At 41.4% G+C, this 24540-nt stretch overlaps 1 protein-coding gene across 2 annotated transcripts in view; it reads left to right on the top strand.

Moving 5' to 3' along the window:
• Positions 1-16213, top strand: part of FOXN1 (forkhead box N1) — a 358297-nt gene extending 342084 nt beyond the window's left edge. For both annotated transcript variants that reach the window (XM_068270164.1, XM_068270163.1), the window contains exons 11-13: positions 5896-6103; positions 7472-7969; positions 12376-16213. In XM_068270164.1, coding sequence (XP_068126265.1) covers positions 5896-6103; positions 7472-7969; positions 12376-12644 — 975 coding nt within the window. In that variant the 3' untranslated portion in view covers positions 12645-16213. The remainder of the gene's footprint in view (positions 1-5895; positions 6104-7471; positions 7970-12375) is intronic.
• The last annotated feature ends 8327 nt before the right edge of the window (positions 16214-24540 follow it).

Genomic DNA, 24540 nt, shown 5'->3' with positions numbered 1-24540 from the left:
CAGCCAGAACTCGTAATTCTTTTTCTGTAAATAAGTTTGATCGAAACTATCCAAACTATTACAGCAACCAAGCTGACACACATTAAGAACATCTCAACCTACTTAACAGTGCTCACCTGACATTTATTACAGTCTCTGCAAAGACTGATATTCATGCTCGAACTATGACCTCTTTATACTGATTTTCATTAACAATTGCCAAACAGGAATGCGTAACAAGTGAGTTTGCTGCCTTGGAGCACATGCTTGCTTAATAACCTAAAACATGTACAAATGTACTTAAATGTCTGAGTTGTCTTTCCAACCGTTTGTGTCTGCTATTATCTTTTATCATTTTTTTTCTTATTTGGCAGCTTGTAGTTCTTTTCTCTCTCGCTCTCTCTGTATTGTAAACAGAACTGGTTTGTCAGGCAAACATTCTTGAACTGGGATCTTTATTATTATAAATAATGGTGATCTATATAGGGCCAGCATCTTTCATGGATCTGTACAACAGACAACACACACTATAAACAGTATATACAGGTGTATAAACAATAAGGGGATACAGACATTAGTTGATTAAACATGATAGCTGTAGAATTGTACATAAAAACAGAAGACATGTACATACCTTACACAGCAGTAATGGAGCAGACTAGGAGAGAGAGAGGCATGTCATGTGGAGGCGCTGGCGGCACTATGGTAAAATGGGAGCCGCATAAGTCGCAATGATAATTGCAGCAATTTGGGTGCTGTAGGCTTCTGATAAATATTGGGATTAGGCTTCTGAAGTCCAATAAATAATGGCGGGGAGGGAGTATTTAACAGCAATGGTGGCGCAAATATCGGGGGATTGAAGCACGGGGGAGTAGGTTTGTGTTTGTGGCATTGGTAGAGGGAGGGAAAGCATGAGGGTTGGGCATCGCTAGGGGTAAGGTAAGTGTGAGAATACGGTTAGGATTAGAGTTAAATAATTGTAGGGTTTGCGGTAGGCGATTGGTTAGGATTATGAATCGGTAGAGGATAAGTGTGAGAATAGGGTTAGGTTTAGTGGTAAATATCGGCAGATTATGTGGCGGGGGTTGGTTAGGGTTGGGCATCGCTAGGGGAAGGTAAATGTGAGAATACGATTAGGATTAGAGTTTAATAATGGTGGGTTTTGCGGCAGGGGATTGGTTAGGGTTAGGCATTGGTAGAGGGAGGGTAAGTGTGAGGGTAGTGTTAGCTTTAGTGTTAAATATCAATAAATTTCGCGGCAGTGGGTCGATAGGGTTAGGCATCGGTAGAGAATAGGGTTAGATTATTTAGTTGGAGAGCGAGGAGAATGCCAGCGCGTACCACTAAGGCTGCATCTGAAATGACCACCAGCTCAGTGTGCAGCACCTATATAGACTCTCTGCACACTTCGCATTCAATTCAGATGCAAATCATATGCAAATCTGCTACTACTTATTAAGCAAACAGGAAACTCAGAAGGAGAAGCTGGGAGCAGCTAACCTGATAGTTATACAGTTACAAAGTTAAGAAAAAGTGGGGGGAAGGCTGCGCATCCCTAGACACATGCTGCAATGGAATGGTTAATCGCACAGGCATACAACAAAACAATGCTAACATTTATTACGCTAGGAGGAACTTTAGCTTCCAGTATGGTTTGCATGCAAATTATACAGTACTAGACACTTGTGCCACGGTGAGGCAGACCTCCGGGCAAGTGACCTAACCTAAATTTAAAACCTTGGAAGCAGCTAAACAAAAAAAAGTATAACTTACATTTTGTTGGAGAGCGAGGAGAACGCCAGCGCGTACCACTAAGGCTGCATCTGAAATGACCACCAGCTCAGTGTGCAGCACCTATGTAGACTCTCTGCACACTTCACATTCAATTCAGATGCAAATCATATGCAAATCTGCTACTACCCCACCAGCCAGCCATCATGCCCCCTTTGTGCCCCCCAGCATTTTTGTAGCTGGAGCCACCACTGCATAGTAGGAAGCCCCAGCACTTGTACCAGTGGCTTCTGGTGTTACCATGAAAACAGTGGGCCATAGCTGGCGTATGTATGCACAAGTGATTATTTTCATTTTTGTCTTGGGCACATTCATGCATGCATCCTTACCATCTTCTTTTGTCATTTTTGGTATACAGGTAGCGGAGAGGTCCACAGTTGGCCCCCATGTGCGCAATGCATTTAATGCACAGTCAGGGCCGGCCTTTGGTTTCACAGCGCCCTGAGGCAACCCTGATTTTGGTTCTCCCCCCCCCCCCCCCCCCTTCATCCTCTTTGCACATGCACGCGCACACACACCCATATGCAATTCACCTTTTGTTCTGATTTACCTCCTAGGACAGTGGTTCCCAATCACATCACACCAAATGTTCAGATCTCCGTGACACATCACAAATGTACAATAGAAAAATACTATTAATAACCACAAAATGGATGGAAAGAGTGCATTATCCTGAATATATTTAAAAATGAAGGCTAGAACCTTTCAGGAATATTAACAAAAATAATCAGTGGGACAATTAGGCCCCTCCCCATTTGGAATGATAGCATAGCCCCGACAATTTGCACCACGCATTATAGCTGCAGTGTCCCCCCCCCCCCAATAAAATGCCCCCAGACTAAGTATTGGTAGGTAACTAGGTATAGGTGCCCCAAGTATAGGAAGTCAGGTGTTGGTGCCCTCAGTATAGGTAGCCAGCAGTAGGTGCCTTTCCTCAGTATAGGAAGTCAGGTGTAGGTGCCCTCAGTATAGGTACTCAGCTATAGGTGTCCCCTTGGAAGCCGGCGCCCTGAGCGACTGCTCAAGTCGCTCAGGTCAAAGGCCGGCTATGTGCACAGTGTCTTTCTCCTCCCCCTTCTTTTTATGCTAAACAGCTGTCGGGAGCTGCTACCCCCATCACCAACCTGCCTGGGCATCCTACAATTTAAATGTAACTTCCAGTTTGCTGTAAGCAGATTCATGACAAAGTATATAGCACAGGCTGGTGCAGTCTCAATTTCCTCCTTTCTTTTCCTGCAGATGACAGCATGCTAGCTCACCAGTGCAGTGGACACTTCAGGTATTGTCCCTGACATTTTAAGGTGCTCGCCAGAGACCCCCTTCCTCGTTTTACACAGCATTGGCCACAGCATTGAGTGTGCTTTCGATTTTGGCCCCTTATATGATTGAATTTTATGCCCCTGATCTAAGAGGTAAAAGAAGAGCAACAATATGGACAACAGTGTATAAGGAGATAGTGCGGTGATCACTGACTAATTAGTGTGTCCTACATAACATTATATGCTTGCCTGTAGAGGTGAGGTTGTGTTTGTACACACTTCTGTAACCTGCCATTAGAACATTTGGAGTACAGAATTAGGGCCATCTCCTCTCTCCCTCACTCTAAATCCTTGAGAATCCCCCCATGAAGAGATGGACTAGTCCAAAACCTGTTACTTCTGTCAGATTTCTACTACCTACTGGAAGTGACAGCAACATAGGAGAAAAGTAATTTATGGCTCATTTTACTCTGGAAAAAACATACTTCTTATTTGTATAGGTTTGCACATATTTTAAATTTTACAATTTTTTGCCATAGTGCCCCTTTAAATGTATGTCTTTGAGATGTGGGAGGAATCCAGAGTGCCCACGCAGACACAGGAAGAACATACAAACTCCTTGCAGATAGTGCCTTGGCTGGAATTTGGACTGAGAACCCAGCGCTGTAAAGTGAGAGGGGACCCAGCACTGCAAGAAGAGTGGCGCTCCTGCTGATCTTCATGCATCAGTAGTGTCTGAATCACATACCTCAATCACAAAAATGCAGTCAAACATCTGAACATTCTTGTTCAGGGTCTATGGCTAAAAGTATTAGAGTCAGTCGATCAGCAGCACAGCCAAGCAATTTGCATGATTTAAAAGGAAATAGATATGGTGGCCTCCAATCCCTCCCACCTCAAGTGTCTTTTAAAGGGGGTGCAGCAGGTATAGAAAGTTTATTGCAACCGAATGCTGCTATATTAAGTACATAGGGAGCCTGACTCCTTTAATATGACTCATCTGAATCCCCAATGTGTTTAAGCATTAATATTTGAAAGAAAAAAAGGACAGGGTGGTCTTTGCATTTTATTACTACAATTAATTGCCTCTGCTGGAAATCCTAGCCCCTCCCAGCATTTAACTACCCATTACAAGGAATGAACATTCCATGCAATTATCTGGGTGGAAACCTCTTGATAGAAGGCTGAATATGTGAGTTATTATGAAGAAAGACACAGAGGCAGCTATAAAAATGATGCACAGCATTTGAGTGACAGCGCTCTGTTTGTGGTTAGGCTGAGTATAAAGAGGACTTTCTGCTTGTTGTGATTCTACAAGACATTTACAATTAAACTCTTTTACCTTGCTAATGGTTATTTTGAAATCTGCTAACTATTATGTCTATGAGCCATCTGACATGATGTAATTTTCTTACTCGAAGACAAGTACACCTCTCCTCTGCTACATCAGCTTATTATAATATTAAATAGGGACCAAGCTGGTATCCACGGATGCGTAGCAACAGTGGTTACCAAGATGCACCAATCAGATATCAGCTGATGAATGAAATCTGAGTCCTGACTGGTTGCTCTGGGCAACTGCTACAGTCTTCATCCCATTTTTCTTTGCACCTCCTTTCCCATGAGAAATTTTTACTTTTTCTCGAATAGATCATCAGAAGGGTCTGTATGGCTGATATTATGGTGAAACTCCTCTCACAGTGTGATGCCATGACCATGGTCCTGACAGTTTGCTGTCTGTGAACCGTGTTGCATTTTGGGAAATAACGGCTTTTTCCAACTGCCAAACAAGCAATATCTCCCTCTGTGCATAGAATTCTCAGTGAAATACCATTTTGTGCAGAACATCTTCAGAACTAAAGATGTCACCACCATGGGCGTAGCAATCACCCCTGCAACCCCTGCCATCGCTTGGGGGCCCAGAGGCATTTGGTGCCCCTCCTCCTCCTCCCTCTCCCCAACCACTAGTGCAGCCTCACTGTCTGTTTACAAATACTGTGTGCAGGAGCATGTGTAAATTTTTCCTGCTTCCTGATGCTGCTTAACATCAGAACACTCTCTGTTGCTATTCGCTGGCTCCCAATCACATGACTTGCATGGGGTTTGGGGAACAAGGAGCCCAATGCTACCATTTTTGCAGGGGGGCCCTGTTAAGTCTGGTTACGTCCCTGGTCACTACCAGTAATAAATGTCAGAATGTAAATCAGGGAAAGGAAAGATTTTACAATAGGCAAACACTGACTAAATACTAAATAATCTATAAATTTATATTGCAAAAAATAAGCAATTTTATTCATTATGTTATATTTACTACAGTTCTTCTTTAAAGCATGCCATACGCGCATCAATCTTCCAGTTCGTTTCCCAGCAGATTTGATCACTGTGATTAAGTCTGCTCGGAATCAATGGCACCAAAATGACCATTTGACCAATTTTTGATCGATTTTGTCCTACAATCAATCAGGTCTATTGATTTTACGTTGATTGGGGGGAAAGCTGGAATGGCGGTAAAACGGGCCCATACTGTTGGCCTGCATCGAACAGTTTTCAATAGATCCTTGCTGGTACCTATTGAAACTCATTCTGCAGTGTGTGGTAGGAATCGATTACTAGTCGGTGTGTCCAGTCGGTGAACTTCAACGAACTCCAGGAACCAGGGAAAGAAAAGATTGAGAACACCAGGGGCTCAATATAGTGTAGTATTCAAAACAATGATGGGAACGTAAACTGGAAATTGTGGAATAGTATAGAGTATATTCATTGTGGTAGGATGGCTTTTGTTTGCTATGCATGTTATTGTTTTGGTTATGGGTGTAGACTGCTGAAAAAGAAACACAACACTTACAAAGACCACCTGTCTTCCTAGACTGCTCCTGATGGGTGGAAGAATTCTGTGCGCCACAACCTGTCCCTCAACAAGTGTTTTGAGAAAGTAGAGAATAAATCTGGGAGTTCTTCTAGAAAAGGATGCCTGTGGGCACTGAACCCTGCCAAGATTGACAAGATGCAAGAAGAACTGCAGAAGTGGAAGCGGAAGGACCCCGTGACCGTCAGAAAAAGCATGGCAAAACCAGGTAAAAAAACAAACAAACAACGTTGAATATCCAGTGAGTCCCTGCTTTGAGAGGTTGATTGTCCACTGGCAACCCACAATACATAAGTAGGATAGCCTTAGGCCCTGTTCACATTGTACAGATCAAAAACTGATCTGGTAAAAACTGATCCATTTTCATTTTCAAATGGATCACTTTTTAGCACTTGGCATCACTTGTCTGTTCTGTTCCCCGTCGCCAACGACTTGGTATACCTGCAACGTATCTCTCCATCTACTGTATACTTGTCCTCCTTTTGCCGGAATGCAGATGTCTGTTGGCATCCGCTCCTCTTTGTTCCGTTAAACAGAACTTTTTTTAGTGTGATGTGAACCGAGTCTTACACTTACCTTTTCCCTTGTGTTAGTATTTATTGCACTTTAATCAGGCCTCACTGTTCTTTGATGTATTTGTATCTTTAAAGGATCAACTCCCTGTCAGTATCTATACCTAAAACATTGCAAGAAATCAAGGATGTGGATTAGGGCTGGGTGCATCTGTCTGAAGAGTACAGTACTAAGTGATGTCAGTGGTGTTATAATTAATCTGATTTACCAGGGCAGGTGCACTAGAAACCTCACCCAAGTAGAGCTATTGCCCAGAATCATCAGTCTGGCTTCAGTTCCTAAAATAACAAAAGATTATGATCGGTAGTACTGGTCAAGTGCTTTTGCTTGCAACTGTCTTGATAAATGTATCCCATATGTGTTTTTTGATGAAGACAGTCTACTTAGGTTGCCCATACTAGGTTTGCATCAAAGCCTTATGCACACGCTATATTGTTCTAGCCTAGTTGTTTAATCAGGGCCACCTCTGCTGAGGATCTATCATGTGTATGGTGGCCCCAAGTGCCACAGACAGATCCAGAGTGCCAGAGTGTCTCACCCAGGTGCTAACTGAGCCCATTGTTTTCCTCCTAACCTCGCCCACTTGATTTTCTCTCTCCATAGCAACAGAATGTAAAACATTCGACCCCAATCCCTATGGGTGACAGTGAGGTAGGGTCCACATTTATTAAAATTAGCATGCATTTTGCAAATGTGCAAAAACGTGTTGGTCACACATCCTATGAAAGTCGAGAATTGCACCTTTTCTGAAAAGTACTTCTTGCAGCACATCGCATGTGAATTTCATTAGCTGTTCAGAAAAAAAAAAGTATGCAAAAATTTGAATGTGCAAATGCGAAAAAATGTTCATTTTTCCTTTATGAAAAGTGTGAACCCCATGAACTGTGCGTGTGAACATACATTAACATATGTGAAACAACAGTGTTTACTTAGGATAATAAAGATGAGCAGAACCTGTTTTTACCAATACTTAATACCATTTATTTTTATTGTTTTCTTGCAGAGGATCTTGACAAGCTGATAGGAGAGAGAACGGAGAAGCTGAGGTCCACATTGCTGGCTTGCAATTCCTCTGGCCTTATCAATACATCTGCATCAATGCAGCTGACCATGCAATCGCATGAACAAAACATTTCCTCTTCTCTGGCATCTTCCCTGCAGTCCATGCATGATGTCTCCGAATCCATGCATGCAAAGAAGCAGCCACCATGTTACAATTCACTGCCACATGGCTACCCACAGATCTCACCAGCAATGATCCAGCAACCCCATGGTATGGTTCAAAACCATTTCCCTCCCCCTGATAACCAAGGAGAACTCAATACACAGCCCATCAATCCCCAGGACTCTCCGATACCTGCCCACACCCCACCTCTTCACAGTATGAAGATGATAACAGAGCACTCTCCCACCAGGACCATGCAGGACCACCTAATGGATGGAGAGCTTAGCACTGACATTGATGCCCTGAATCCCACACTCACAGACTTTGAACTTCAAGGTATGATTATAATTCATGTACATCAATGATGCTTTAAAGAGTAAATTAGGCATGTACGGGGTCATGTAAATGTATACCAATCAGGATAAAATACATTAAAAACAGTTTAAAAAGGAGGTAATCGTAGACTTACTTCCTATTTGATGACACTAAGATCAAAAATGATTATACAAAACTATTTTATGGAACGTTTTGCGTTCTGCTTCCACAGGCAAAAAGGGGGTAGGAGTATCTGTCCTGGTAACTCTGGCTCAGCACCTCAGGCAGAGAAGTGCAATAGAATTGTTTTGAATACTGATCCACCATAGCCTCCTTTTGAAACTTTTTTTTATAACATTCTATTCTTTTTTTCATTTCACGTTTGTAATATTTACAATAAGTATATTGAAAGTACCTGTCTGGCTTCCAGTAGGCTGCAAACGGTCGCTTCTTGTTGCTGGGGGGGGGGGGGGGCAACATAACATTTTCCTTACTCAACACACAAACTGATACAATATATTGTTGACTGGAAAACACCACATAGCCATTAAATGAGGACACCAAAACCTATTAATGAAATGAAATCCATATCTTTAGACCATAGGTGTCAAACCAGACCATTTTATGTATCCCTCAATAGCTTCATATCTGCATGATTGGAAGCTGTAAAAGACAGGAGGAAATAGATCCATGCTGTATACTTGTGTTTGTACCAGCGGTCTTTGACATATTCATGAAGATGGCAGGCCATTGCAGATTTATGCACACGTACATCATTTTTGGCTTGAGCACGTGTGTTTTTTCCCCTAAATACGTGCACCCTCCCCATCTCTTGCGGTGATTTGTTATATAGGTCTACAGTTTATGCACATTTGTGGCATACATTTAAAAGTGAGCAAGCATTATTTTTAATCGAGACAGCTGTTATTTGTTTGGAGCTGCTATCCCTTCACTTCAACCCCACCCAGTGGCCTGGGTTTCCCACAATACACAATTCCAGTTTGCTGTGAGCACATTCATGGAATAAAGTATACAGCACTGGTTGGTGCTCTCCTTTTCTAACATTCTGTTACTGCAGATGACAGCATACTTCCTTCCCATGCAGAGGCGCACACCAGTGGAGGTGCCCAGAGGCGTATCTACCAGGGTGCAAGTATGGCATATGCCATGGATGCCTCCTACTGGGGGCGCTGCTCCCTAGCATCCCCGACATTCTCCATCTACTTTTTATCTGGGGGGCATTCTTCTACCTGGGTACATTACTTGGGGAAACAAGCTGCCCAACTGTTATTTGGGAAATATGTACAGGCTGACCTATTGCCATATTTCATGCTTCACGTCAACTTGAACACAACAAATTCAACTGAGACTAAACCTTACATTTTGAAGAATAATGACCCCTCCCCCTCCTTCTCTACCCCAGGGCAGATTTTAGTCTTAGCAATAGGCGCTGTTTTTTGTTTTTCCTAGCTACGCCCCTGGGACCCTATTCAGGTATTGCACCTGACATTTTTAGGGTTCCCACAGGAGAGACACTCCCCCCCTGTACATTTTTAATTAGCACTGTGGCTGGCACCTAAGATAGTGTTTCAGATTTGGCCCCTTTTGTAATTGAGCTTGACACCCCTGCTTTAGACTAATGTATGAAAAGATTAATGCCTCCTTGACAGAGACATTTAGAATTTTTCATAAAGTGTGGCTTCCCTGAATTTCCTATAGTCAAGCACCAGGCTTAAACTAATCTTTCATTCTATTATAGAAATGGCCTCTACAAAAGACTTCTCACGTACTTGTCCAAATACAGCAAAATCAAACCTCTGTGCTCCATTCTCAAGGACAATTCTCTTATTAAAAAAATATCACTCTCATTAAAACTCTACTTCACCATTAGATCTCCAGAAATAAGAGCTAAGATAGGATCAGTACTCTTTTTTTCCTTCCTTTTCATGATTCATTAGATTTGCTGAGTAGATGTTGTTTATTCTTAGTTATTCTCTTTAACTGTAGTTATATAATAGATAGGTGACATCGGACTCTATGGGCTTGATTCACTAAGACAAATAGTATGCCTTATCAAAGTTAACATGCCTTATCAGAGTAGCATAGATAGTGTTATGAACATATGCCTGCTAATTGGCAATGACGAGAGCCCCACTCATCCTGCCCTGAGCCCCTGCGGGTCCAATCACTTTAAAGGACATTATCCTTGCACTTTGATTGGCCCAATAGGCTGCCTGTCACTTGACAGGAAACTTGACAGGCAGCCTATTGGGCCAATCAAAGTGTGGGGATAATGTCCTTTTAAGTGATTGGACCCACAGGGGCTCACGGCAGGACGAGTGGAGCTCTCTTCATTGCCAATTAGCAGGCATAAGTTCATAGCGCTTGCTATGCTGCTCTGATAAGGCGTGTTAACTCTGATGAGCCGTGTTAACCCTGATAAAGCGTGTTAACTCTGATAAGGTGTGTTGCCTCTGATAAGGCGTGCTATACTATTTGTCTTTAGCTTTGCCCTGTGAGCTATATTCAAAAAAGTAAGGTTAAGGTGCCATGTGCAGAGTGCACACCAATTTTACCATTACTTACGTTGACAAAGTAGTGAGGATTGTGCAGTTAGCGTAACCCACATTACCTAGTTAAAGCAAATGTTGTTAAAGAACCATGCACCAAGCAAATAGTCTAACGCATGTTACCCTAGCAATGCGTGTTATCCCCTCCTGGATACAATGATAAAATAGTCATTTATGACCCTGTCACCTATCAGAGAAAATCTTATTGATATAAAAAATTGATATAAAATACTCCTGCATTCATTAAATATGTCTTCACAGCCCCTTGCCTGCTGCCTGATCAGCTATTGCGCAACCACTCTATGTTATGTAATGACTGCATTTTTTTGTGGTCATTCATTAACTTTAGTGAATCACCCTAAAATATAAGTGGTCCATTTTAAGTTCTTATATCCTGGAAATGTTGAACTAAAAGGCCCTATAGAGGTACATAGCCACAGTATGTTTGTAGCCTAAGTTGGGGTCATATACTGTATCCAGTGATCAAGGTGTCCAGTAGTACTCCCGCTATCATAAACATACTGTCCAGGGTTTCTTGCTCACCCCCAGTGACTGAGTGCTGCTATGGTCCATGGTATTATGGGATAGCCTGTCAAAATTTCCCATGAACCTCTCAGCTGTTCAGTTTTAACGTTTCAAAACAAAACGACTGTTATTCAGGGACAACTTCACTTCAACCAATCCTAACTAATCCAAACAGCAACTCACAAGGCAGCCTAGGCAGGTGCCTGGGGCCCAGTGGGTGTCAAGAGTCCCAACTGCCAGTTTCTCTGACCCTTCTCCCATTTAGAACCGTAAGGAGGAGCCAAAGCTCCTAACTTGCATAGGGCCCCATGTCATTTTAACCCATCTCTGCAGCAACTAAGTAGTATTTGGAGATCCCAAAAATGGTTTTCAGTGCAGCTAGTACATATAGGATTTGCCTTCACCCTGCCTAATAAAAGCCCTGGGTATCTGCATCCACGGGCTGCGTACGTGTCAGCCTGAATGCGCAGGTGCAGAGGTAAGTCGCGGGGCGGACATGGAGACACACATGTGGGCAGACATGGGCACTCGTGCTTGCATGCATTTTAGAACACGTTTTGAAGTCAAGACTACAATACTGATGAAAATACTTTTGAAAGAAGTAAGCTAAATCCACAATGGTAGATACCAGCATGGCAGATGGAGTTTACAGGGCTACCCAAAAAATGTTCCTCCCCCATTGCTTATGTCCTTATTCAAACCACCCGTATCTCCTACTAATTTGATTTCCCTATATTACCCAGTCCTGACTTAAAGCGGTTTAACACCCAGCATTACAACTTTGCTTTAAAAGATTGCTTACAGCTTACAAACTATTATGCCAGATTTTTTTTTAAGCAGAAATTCACTGAATGGGTTAAACATGACATTTTAGTGTTGGATTTAACTAGGAATCCGTATCCGTTCTTATCTTTTAGTTACAAATGTATCTTTATTTGGAATACAAATAGACCTTTGAAAAGCCTGCAGGGGAAGCCCTCTTTGTTCTCTCAGAGCAGTGTTTGTTTGTTACATTGTAGATAGATACATTTGTAACTAAACAAGCAAGCACGGAGGAGGATTTCTAGCTAAATGCAGCACTAAAATGTCATGTTTAATCCATTCAGTGAATTTCTGCTAAAAAAAAAATCTGGCATAATAGTTTATAAGCTGTAAGCAATCTTTTAAAGCAAAGTTGAAATGCTGGGTGTTAGACCACTTTAATATACAGCTCCATATCATATATAGTATATATCTTTTGACAAAAATCATAAAAATGTGTACCTGTTGAAAATAATGATATGGTGCTAAAGCCTTACAAACAGTAAATTATAATTATGTTTCACTTGACAGGAAATCTGTGGGAGGAGCTTAAGGATGACAGCCTCAACTTGGATCCCATCAATCTTATATCTGCACCAGCAACCCCTCCTCCTCCACAATACTATCTGCACAATGGCAACTGCGAGGGTACCAATGAGATGAGCTCTCCGAACAGTAACTCTCACATGGGATTAAGTGACATCCATCTCACATCTGTGCACCCCTCCTTCATGGACTTGGACAATGCTTTACCTTCATATATAAACAGCTTGGGATCCAAACATGTTGCAATAGTTTAAAGTGGCTGTCACTATAACTCAGCATATGTTACACACAGCATTTAAGCTCAACTATCGTATATACAAATATTGAATTGCACAGATACTAGAAGGGTTTTTCAGGCTTTAGCAACTTTGGCTTCAATTCATCAAGCATTACCGCATTCGGTAATGCTGAAAACAGCTGACTTTACGGAGCACTTAGTAAAATGTTAATTCATCAAAGCAGTTACCGCATGAGAAGCAGACATTCCTGTGCAGAGAGATAAATTACCGACTTGTTAAGTGATTACCTCAACACATGTCAGTAAAATGTCAGCAAATGTTAATTCATCAAGCTCACAGCATTCGATAACATGTGCGGTGTTTATCTCCAGCTCTCCCCTGTCCATAAGGAGCTTGGAATGCCTTCTCCGTGTGTGACAGGACCATAGAAACCTCCCCTGTCCCCTGCAAGTGCTGCTGATAGGTTGGCCAGGCTTCTCGGGTGGAACAGACCCCCCCAGGCAGCCAGGGGAGAGAAAAGAATTAAAGTTATTTTCCAGGCACCCTTCTTTTCTAGGCACCCTTCGGTAGTGTAACCCCTTGAGTGCCTGTTTAAATATGCAGGGATGCAAGTGGGAGCTCGTGGCAAAATGACCTAAGCAGGGAATGTGTAATGTTTCTCAGCAGTTCATCTAAGCTGTGGCAAGTAAATAGAAACTTAAGACTAATGAGACAGATTCAGCAAGAACAAAGGCAGCACAACAAATATAAAAGGCACATGTATAGGGATGTCGGTGCTGCCTCTTTCCTATTGTAATGCCCTCACTGCACGGACCTCTTCGGTAACTTACCGAACATCTACCACATGTGTGAAAATATTGATGAATTAGCACAGTGAAGTGTAAAATACTGAATGCGGTATTTTAAGGACTGGGATTTTGTTATCGAACACCCTTTGATGAATTGAAGCCTTTGTCTGCTACTAAACAAAGTTCATGCACATGTTAAGCTATGAACACATGCTGGATTAAACTCGGGCGTGGCGGCCAATAAAGACTGCTTCAACCAGGAATCTAGTGTAAATCCAGTGTGCCGGATCTTTAGCCATCCCCAACACCTGATCGCTTTGTTCTCCCCAGTAGCTGTTCCATCACTCGCCTCTCATTCTCCACCCCCCTCCCCACATAGCAACAGACGCAAAGCTAACCTGGAGCCTAGTGACACCTCTGTACAGCGTCGGCACTGCACTGTCACTCAAAGGATCGAGTACCGATCCATGCTGGGTGATAGAAGTCTCTCCATGTGTGCAAGGCTTAACACAGAATTACTCCAAGCCTTTTAGCCAGTATAGGTTTATTTTATCTTCTTTCTTGTCTACAATGTGTTATGTTCAGATACAGCTTTTAATGTGGTGATGTGGCAGGCAGACAGCTTCTGTAAGGTCACTGGAAATGTACCTCTTTATATGGAAGCGGACTATCTCTGCCTTACCTGCTGTTCCATTGTGAAGCAGACAAGTAAGCAGTGATATCTGCTCATAGAAAAATATATTGCAGAGAGGAAAAAGTCTACAGGGTAGTTTGCTTTCACATGCATTGTAATTGAGTACCACCTAAATGTTGCACCATGTCACTCAGTCATTTTAAAGCTGGACTGCAAGCACAGCCGCAGACATTTTCCTAGATCTGTGTAAGCATTCATTAGCAGAACTTGTTTTTGTCTGTGTGACTAGTTGATTACTTTGAAAGAACAGGTCAGAAGTACAGTAGTTGATATCTCGCACCTAAGACTGTCATTGCTATAGGCTGGAATCTTCTCAAAGGCATTTAGTCTGTGCCTTCCCCCATTGCATTCTAAACAGTATGATGATCCAAGCATCCACAACACCGTATTAAGGCCAATAATTGCACAATATGGGAAGCAGTTGATCATGATCAAAAACGTATTGGGTAGAGTTAACAGTTCTACCATCTGGTCTACTTACTCTCAGTTAGAGAACTGATCAAAGTACCCAAGACTATGCAGCTTACAGTGATCAAAAGAGATTTTAGTCTATAAACTGTCCAAAACTGATCACAAACAACTCCTCAACCAATACGTTCAAAATTATTAAATTAGGTGTAAATACAATGGTAAGTTTGGCCAGCCTAATTTCCTCATCACAGCAGTATCTGGACATGTGATCTACTATTAAGGCATGAGTTTTAGCTGCAAAGACCTAATTTCACACACAAAAAATGTACATTTGAGCACTCTAACTAAGCTATTAGATGGTGGTTTTAGATTTGAGGCTGAAGATCAGCTTTCATTGCAGTGAGCATTTACAGTAAATACAGCAGAGAAGTTTGCTTGTCTGAAGAACCCTTCAAAATCCATGATGAGCTAGTTTAGAAAAAGCTAAAATATTAAAATAGAAAACAGCTATTTTAATTTGTATTCATTTTATGTTATCCCAGATAACTTAATTTAAATGCTGTGTATGTCTTTTATGTTTGAATCTAGATTTTTAAATATTTATGTTTTCTACTCTCCGCTGTGTCTAGTAGCTAGTAGCGACCACTTTTATCCTTCTTTGCTCAAAGTTTTGAGTGGTCTGCAAGGATAAATGTATATTCAAAAAACTATTTTGTTAAATACGTCCTTTAAATTGATACATTTTAGAAATGTGTAATTTCCTGAATGAACAGAGGTGTACAGTTAAAAATGTTGTTATAAGTTTCAGTGTGCTTTTTAATATAAACTTCAATTCTAGCTTTTATGACAAAATGCAGAAACATATTAAATAGCAGATATTTTAAACTATGATCTGGGTACTTGGTACAAAAAACTACCAAATATATGGAATCTACTCATTGATAAAATCCCGACTAACACTGGTTGCCGGGAAGTAAAAATGAAAACTGCAGGACACTTATTTCATTTAAAAATGTCAAGGATGAAGTGATGGAGCAAATTGTTGAGTTGCATTCCACAACACTATGCCGATAAAATGTGGTCCACCAGATGATGGAGCAAGCTGATGAGTAACGGAACAAGTTTGTGAAGGACATTCCATCTGGTGGAATTACGTGATGAGTGATGTTCCACCTGATGATGGAATCAGCTTTGATGGATGAAACCGCACTAGACGATGGGACAATCTGGAGACCTGATATCACACCAGAGCACTAGATGATGGGACAACTTGGAAACTTGATATCACACCAGAGCACTAGACGATGGGACAATCTGGAGACTTGATACCACACCAGAGATGGAAATTTCAGAGTCCTACCATACACAAAGAACATTCAAGGAACTCAGAAACATTTCAGTTGCGTGCATATAAATAGATTTGTTACAGCTTGACTAGGATACTATGTGAATAGGCATGACATTCGTAAAGCAGGTGTTGCTTCTCTTTCGGCTGTGCACCTCTTGCTTTTTGGTGGAATTTCCCATTGCACTTTTATTTCATTAACACTATGTCATTATTTCACATTATATTGTCTTTCCTGTCCTTGTATAATGACAGCTTGTCAGATGTATTGTTATCACTCTGTTATGTCTGTGCAGTATTATAAAACCCACTTGTATTTCTCAAGATGGATAATATATGGGTTAACGTGGCTCTGCCTAGCAAACTTGTCGCGTGTCCTTATTATTTATTGTACAAATATAACATTATTTTGTAAAATATACTTTGTTATTTGGTAATTATGTCATTCAAGGACATAACTAGAATTTAGGAGACTTCTTGACGACACACCGCTCCAAGCAGAGTTGTACAGGGAAGGGGGAGTTGTACCCCTTACTGATGATGAGAAAAGCATTCTCCTAACATGCATACAGCCCAGTGGTGTAGTTAAGGTTAAGGCGCTCTGGGCCCCAGTGCAAGTTTCACATGCCCCCAACTCCTCCCCCCCCCCCCCCCCCCCCAGCACTCTATACAGAACAATTGATACATCTCACCAAAACCTGCCAAGGACAACCACAGTGTCAGAGGTGCAAGAAGGGGATGGGGAGCAGTATGTTAATGATTACACTATTAAAAGCCTCTACAGAAGTGATTATTACCAGTACAGGACCAATAAAGAGCTAATACTGTGGTAAAGAGTCCTACCCTCTTGCCCAAGGGCCCCGGTGCTGTTGCAACCTCTGCATCCCCTATTGTTACGCCACTTATACAGCCAAAGACTCAGTTAAAGCAGGATTAAACTCTGTGGCCCATATGCAATTCAGTTTTTCTTCTGAATTTTCTACTACTGGGTGATATTTTTACACCTTGTCATTTTAAGCCACCAGCAAGCAAGTAAATACTCAAAATAATGTTGCTAATACATTTTCACCAACTTGTGGGTACTTTTTCAATTGTAAAATGCTTAAAGAGAACCCGAGGTGGGTTCTAAGAATGCTAACAGCACACAGAGGCTGGGTCTGCATGTACTGCCCAGCCTCTGTTGCTATCCCGATCCCCCCTAAGCCCCCCTGCGCTCTGCTATGACCCCACAAATCACCCAGCCGTGCTGTCAACACACAGCGTGTCACAGCCGGCTGTTTAATTCTGTGTCAGTCTCGCCGCTCCCCCACCTCCTCCATAGCTCCAGTCCCCGCCCGCGTCCCTTCCCTCCAATCAGCCGGGAGGTAAGGGACGCGGGCGGGGACCGGAGCTATTGAGGAGGCGGGGAGCGGCGAGACTGACACTTACAGAAGTAAACAGCCGGCTGCAACATGCTGTGTGTCGACAGCACGGCTGGGTGATTTATGGGGGCATAGCAGAGCGCAGAGGGGGCCTGGGGGGTGGGGGGGTGGCACTGTATAGCAACAGAGGCTGGGCATTATATGCAGACCCAGCCTCTGTGTGCTGTTAGCATTCTTAGAACCCACCTCGGGTTCTCTCTAAAAGTTATTTTAAAGAAAAGGTGAAAATTAACTCCTAGGAGATAACTCAGGAGAAAAAGTTAACTGCATATGGACCCATATATGATAAGTAGATGATTTGGCATCCTCACAATAAATGTACTGTACCTGTAACACCTTTTCCTCTGTCTGAAGCCTGGCACCATGGTAAATACGTTTCTTGTCTTTATATTGATCTGAGTTCCAAAATCACAATTGCACCAAAATTCCGGCTTTGGAAATAACAGAGCTGGCAGATCAACCAGGTGATTACTAAAGGTAATGAATGCTTTTCAAAATGCTTTATATTTTGAATAATACTTTTTTGGTGTGTACATTACTTTTTTAAATATTACATATATTGAGTTTTCCACTTTTAAGTTTATCCAATCAAAGCCTTTAGTTGATGGTAAACAAAACAACTTTCATCTAATTGATCGAGAGTCGCTTGGTTTGCTTGGCTCAATGTTTTTCCTCTTTTTAGGGCTCTTTTCCACTAGCTGTGAATCTGCAGCATTTCCACAGTGTTTCTGTTGCGTTTGCATCTTGAAAAACACACTCATTCACTTGAATGAGAACCGCAGCAAAATTGCACTTGATTTTACTGCGATTCTCACTCAAGTGAATAAGAATGCAATTTTTTAAACACAAATGCAATGGGAAACCTGCGGATTCTGAGTTAGCAGAAAAGGGCCCTATAATCAGTAAAATTCTGTTTATTAAAAGAATTGTATGCACATCACCAACCCAGCACATAGTATAAGGATGTGTAAGGATGGTTGGTAATTGTTCCCTCAGGCAGTCAGGTGATCTGTGATGTCGCTTTCGAAGCCACAGGAAACATTTGGTAACTCACTGTTGGCTTGGGTGACAAGTAAGTTTGGATGACAAGTCACTTCACTGCTTAGCTTTACATGAAGGACCAAAAGCCATTATACTAGGAGTCATTTGGATGTGGGATTTAAAATTTGAGCTAGTTTGTGTAGGCATTATATTTTGGGGCAGTAGTTTGCACTAGGAGAATATCCACTATACTATTGAGATCTGATTTTATTCTACTATGTCCCACATATACAAAAAATAAAAATGACCTCTAAAACTAGCTTTTCTAAAACAGATTTTGCTTCAGCTGAGACGCAGCTAAAGGAATCCCTCTGAGACACAAAATGGGCCAGTGCTTTGTCAGACAACCGGAAAAATCATATTTGTTCAAAAAACCCAACTAAAAACCCATCAATAAAATAACCCCTGACGAGGGCTATAAAATTCAACGCACAACACACCCATACTTTTCTATGGGCCTGTTAACATACATCTGTTTTCCCAGTGTCCAGTTTTGTCTGTAGCAATTCTATAATGCAGAATTTTTTTAGTCTGCGGATACGTTGCTATGCATCTGACACTATTCTATACATCTGCTCCTTACTGCCATCTACACAGCATTAGACCTGCAAAGCAGTACAGCTCATGCATATGTATAGAGTACTGCTTGGGCTGGCTGCAGGATAGTGTGAATCAAGCCTTATGGTGGCCATACATGGTACCATGGTTTTTTCATACAATCGTACCATATCTATGTAGTATAAGGGTAAATTAAGTGAATATACTGAAATGATAATTTATGCAGTTCCCTTATATTACATAGAAATGGTAAGATTGTATGAAAAAATTGTACCATGTATGGCCACCATTACACTAATGTGAATGAGATAGTGAGGTCTGGAGAAGAGATCTTTCTGCCCAGAGTTACTTTTGATGGGAATTCATTCTAATAACCACATTGCAATCATCATGGTATACAAGTCTGTACTGGAAGCTGATTCATTGCTGTGGGCTGGAATACTTTACTTTCATAAATGAGACAGAACTTTGAATGTGAGCACAATCATGCAACATGCTTTATTAAAAAAAAGATCTGTCACAATGTTAAGGGTAGGAAAACAGACACTTTCTAAATGAAGATGTCCTACTATAATTGCTACATTGACAGATCTTTAAAATTAAATCATCTGAGCAGCAAGGAATATTGTATCATTCTGACATGGTAAAGTTATGACAGCCCAATGCCGTGCACCAATGGTTCCCCCTGTCCTGTGTACATCCCCAGAGCTCTGTTCTGTGTACACAGAAGTTCCTCAATTAGCTGAAGCCAAACAAAGTGCTAGTGATGGGCAGTTCACTAGCTGAACATTAAACCAGTGGTGTAACCATAGCCTTGAACCTCGCAAAGCTATGGGTGCCATTCCTCTTCCCACCCACCTTGCAGAGTAACATAGGGAGCGGTGTAATATTTACTCATTCCACACTGCATCAGGTTCATCCATGTAGGATGAACAGGGCCAGATTTACCATAAAGCAATGTAGGCACGTGCCTACAGGGGCCTGATGATGGCAAGGTGGCTCAATCCCTTCCCCGAGCGTCTCTCTCCCTCCTTTCCTATGCAGAGTCCTGAGCAGAGTGTAAATGAGAGGCTACTCACCGGACTCGCAACATTTCACTGACGAGATCTCCCTTCAGTCGGGGCAACACTACCTACTTAATACTGAGGTAACCTCTGGCTCCGTAATACTAAGGGGCACCTGTAGCTACCTATGACAGGCAAGAGAAGTAAGGGAGAAGTGACAGCCGGGACAGCCAGCACACTGGCGGTGAAGTTCTGCAGGGGTTTGCAGGTTCATGGAGGGTGAAGTCTTGAGTGCCAGGACATCTGTGCCTATAGGCTCCTGTGATGTAAATCCGGGCCTGAGCATGAACCAGTTAAATTAGTGGCTGGATAGTGTACTGGTTAAGGGCACTGCCTTTGACATGGGAGACCATGGTTCAAATTCTGGCTGGGGTCAGTACCTATTCAGTAAAGAGTCCTTAGGCAAGACTCCCTAACACTGCAGGGTGGCCTCTTGAGCGTGTACCAGTGGCTGCAGCTGTTGAGCAGATAGTGAATGGAAGTTGCTCCGTCCAACTGCCAAAATAGTGTGCAGCGAGCAGGGAGGCTGGCCATCTTCAATGTATAAAGAATTTTCAGGGTATGTATTTATAAAGAATAAAGGCCCTGCTGAGAATGCCCTATGGAGGGATGGACAAGCCCAAAATTTGTCGGTAATATCAGATTTCTAGTACCTACTGTAAGTGACAGCAACATAGGGGAAAAGTAATTTATGGCTCATTTTACTAAGGAAGACATGTACTTCCTATTTGTATGTGTTTTAAATTTTAAGATTTTCGCGACAGTTCCTCTTTAACTCTTCCTGTACTGGAAACAATTTGAGACTGGTTTCTGTGTTACTAATGTTCTATTTCTTAGCTGCATATTATATTATCTCATAAGTCTATTTTCACTTATTTTGTGCCTATTTAAAGTATATAGCATTGTCGGCCTTCATTTTTCTTCAAGGAGAGAGGGCCACAGCTGCTAGGTTTATGTACATTGGCGCCTCTTGTGACCACGACTCAGCACGTCACACATTAATTTGGGGTATGGCTGGAGTTGTGGCAGGGGTGTTTCTTAAAATGCCCCTTTTTCCAGTCTTCAAAAGTTGGGAGGCATCGTATCGCTTTTGTGCACTGATCTTTCAATTCTGGCGTAATGACTGCTGCTTATTATATGTGGGGAACTGTTTTGTTGCATTTAATTTGATGCTGTCTAGTCTGCCTGCTAAATTATAATATAAGAAGTGCCTGTTACACGTCTATTTTATTACATCTCACATGTCTGTTTGTATAGTAACATTAGACATTATTTCTTAATATAGAGGGGGGGGGGGGGGGTTATATCCAAAGTTTTGTTGGGCAGGCCTACTGTCTTTGAATTACACCATTCCTAAGTTCACATACATTTTTCTGTTGCATAGTCACTCCCATTTTTAAGCCCAGAGTTCTATGCTTGCCGCAGGTTACCTCCGCTCTGCCCTACATCTTCCAAAGCCTCTGCGAAGCAGCTACCCGACCAATGGATGCAGCTCCTGCGTAGCACCCTCTCAAAACAAAAAATCCTGGAGCCTCTCTTAGATGCAGCATTAAACATTCACTGTACTGTACAGTATAACACTAATCCATTTGCATAAAAAGTGGTTTAAAGAGACTCTGAAGCCAATAAAAATTGCGCTTTGTATTTACCATTGCTCTTCTGCAATATCAGCTAAGATGAAACGCTGCATTCCCGCTGCAAAACGAGGTCTGTAACCCCCTGAACTCCCAAGGCAAAAATCCACGACTTTCAAAGTAGTGGATTTTGCAGCCCGGGGAGGCCAAGCTTTGGGCTGTAGCTCTGCCTCCAGTACAGTCAATCAGCACTGATCGCCGCCTCTCCCCGCCCTTCTTAGTCTTCTTTCACTGATTGACTAAACTGGAGGCAGAGCTACAGCGAAAAGCTCTGCCTCCTCCATGAAGTAACAGGGAATTTTTGCCCCGGGGATTTCGGGGGGCTAAAGACCTTGTTATGCCACGGGAATGCAGCGATTTATCTTAGCTGATATTGCAGAAGAGAAATGGTAAATAAAAAGCGCTATTTCTATTGGCTTCAGTCTCTCTTTAACACTCCTATTCTGATCATTCACATTTGCCCATTTTTTTTAACTATTTAAAAAAACATTTCATACTCCTAGGCATGCAAATGATTGTGCTATCATAAATTAAGTAGCATTGTCAGTACTTTATGGTATGTGCAGTACATATGAGCCAGTTCAGTCATGCATGATTTCTTTTCAGATTTTCTGGTTATTTTAATAGCCAGTAGCTGTATTCAGCTGGTTTATCTTCCACAAGTAAGGACAGAGTCACGTTATAAGGGTATTTAAAACTTTAAACGGAAATCCCCTGACTGCTTGAGAGTGACATGGAAGGGTCCGCAGTGCCCACAGGCCCCTATATAATTACAGCTCCTGATCTGTAACTCATAATTTGTCATATATTTGCTTGTCTAAAAAATGTATTTTCTAATTGTTAATGATAATTGCTATAATTGAAAAAAACCTCACCCTCCACTTTTGAGTAAACTGGTAAGGCGGTCCTTACTTGCCATCTCTGTGTTGCACCAACTTAAGGTACCCCTATGTGCATTGCATTGCCACATGTGAACGCAGTACCCATATAATTGTATGGGAAACTTCACATTTCTGACTTGTAACAGATCACATTATGCTAGTAACGCATGTTTTAATGTGCACATTATACACACCATAAAATGCATACATTACGCAACTCACATAGGCCCTAATACAATTTCTCCTTAATTTTCTCCCAAGAGTTAATTTTTCATCTTTTTTAACAATAACTTTTAAGTACTTCAAGTTAAAAAGTACTGTAAAGTAGGTAAAAAAAATGGCCAGCAACTTTACCAAACATTAGTAAATCAACCCTATTGTTCTTTAGTGATGATGCTTTTTTTTTTTAACAGCAATCTATTCTGTACCACTATGTTAAGTATGGATACCCTGTGGGCTCCATGCTTTTAACCAGAGTAACCAAGCAGCTCAGGGTGACCCAAACTACTAGGAATGTATAGGGGGATAAAAGGAACCAAAAAGCCCTCCTACTAAAAAAGCAAAGCTTGGTGTAATTGCCTTCTTAAAACAGAAGGAAATTTGCAATAATTCAGTTATAAATGAACATTTGTGGTTACCCACAATGCACTACTACAAAGAAGCCAATTACACCAAGCTTTGCTTTTTTTAGTAGGAGGGCTTTTTGGTTCCTTTTATTCCCCTATACATTCCGAGTGGTTTGGGTCACCCTGAGCTGCTTGGTTACTCTGTTGTACTCGTCCAAGCCCTATTTCATACAGCCTTATCAATCCCTGCCATGTGCTGATGAGGACCAAAAGTCAGAAACAGGCTGTCTACATGTGGGTTTGATATGGCTGTGTAAAACTTAAAGCTATAGGCTTGCTATACACCAGCGGTTCTGGATGCTTGCTTGGCTTAACAAGGGCGAAAAGAGATAATTTGCATATTTAGTAGTAGTGCATTGTGGTTAACCACAAATGTTTATTTATAACTGAATTATTGCTTTTAACCAGAGAGCTTTGAAGGCATTTTTTTTTTGTTTTGTTTTTTTTATAAATGGACAAAAATGGAACACGTGTGTGATATATTGGTCAGATTTTTTAAAAGTTACAATCAATTAGAAAAATTGATTGTAATTTTTGAATTGATAAAAAATGTACTATGTGTGGCCACAAGTTTTTCTTGTGACAGCCATTTTTTTGTTGATTTGTCTTTAAAAGGTGTAAATTACATTTTAATGTACTAGAACCTGACAATGCATGTACGTGCTTGGAGATCTTTTTTAAGTGACCAACAATATATACTGTACAGTAAAACCATCTTTATCCAGCACCAACAGGAATTGGCTGAGGCTGGATAAGTGTAGTTTCTGATTGCTTGAGAATAAATGTTAACAATAGGCCTAGCTAAAAAACAGTACTATACCCAACACTGTGTAATTACCATAAACTCTGTGTTCATGTTGAAATATATGTATAGTAATGTACAGTGATTAAGAACAAATTAAGACAAAGGACAGACTTATCTTAATGTAACAGAGGTTTATTACTGTATAAAGAAGTGTAAAAGTAGATTTATGCATCCTGCAAGGCCAGGATTTTTTTTCTGGTTGCTTGAGACTTCTGGTTAACTGAGTTCTGGATAATGGAGGTTTTTACTGTACTTGTAAATTTCTCTAGTTCTCCGGCAAAGCATTGGTATTTTCATCTGGGTACGCAACTGAGCAAAGGCTTGAAAAGGTGTTTGATGTTAATAGAAACCTAGTATGGAGGATTTGTCTATTGTCTACTATATACAAAAAGGAAATTAATGATAATAATTAGGAATGATGATCTAAGAAAAGTAAAAAGTGAATTTAAATGGAGGGGGGGAGGACCCCCCCCCCCAAAAAAAAACTAAATACTGTAGTCACGAACTGTATAGGTGGGTTGGGGGGGGTGACACAATAATATGAGAGGGAAAAGGCACCGCAACAATCCCCTGTAAGATTTCTGTTTACAGACACTGTCATTTAACCTGAAGAAGCGGACAGAGAACCATGAAATGCATTATT

Source organism: Hyperolius riggenbachi, chromosome 2 (assembly GCF_040937935.1).
Source record: "Hyperolius riggenbachi isolate aHypRig1 chromosome 2, aHypRig1.pri, whole genome shotgun sequence".
Taxonomy (NCBI): Eukaryota; Metazoa; Chordata; class Amphibia; order Anura; family Hyperoliidae; genus Hyperolius; species Hyperolius riggenbachi.
Note: the sequence above shows the minus strand (reverse complement) of the source record. Positions and strands in the feature narration are given on the sequence as shown.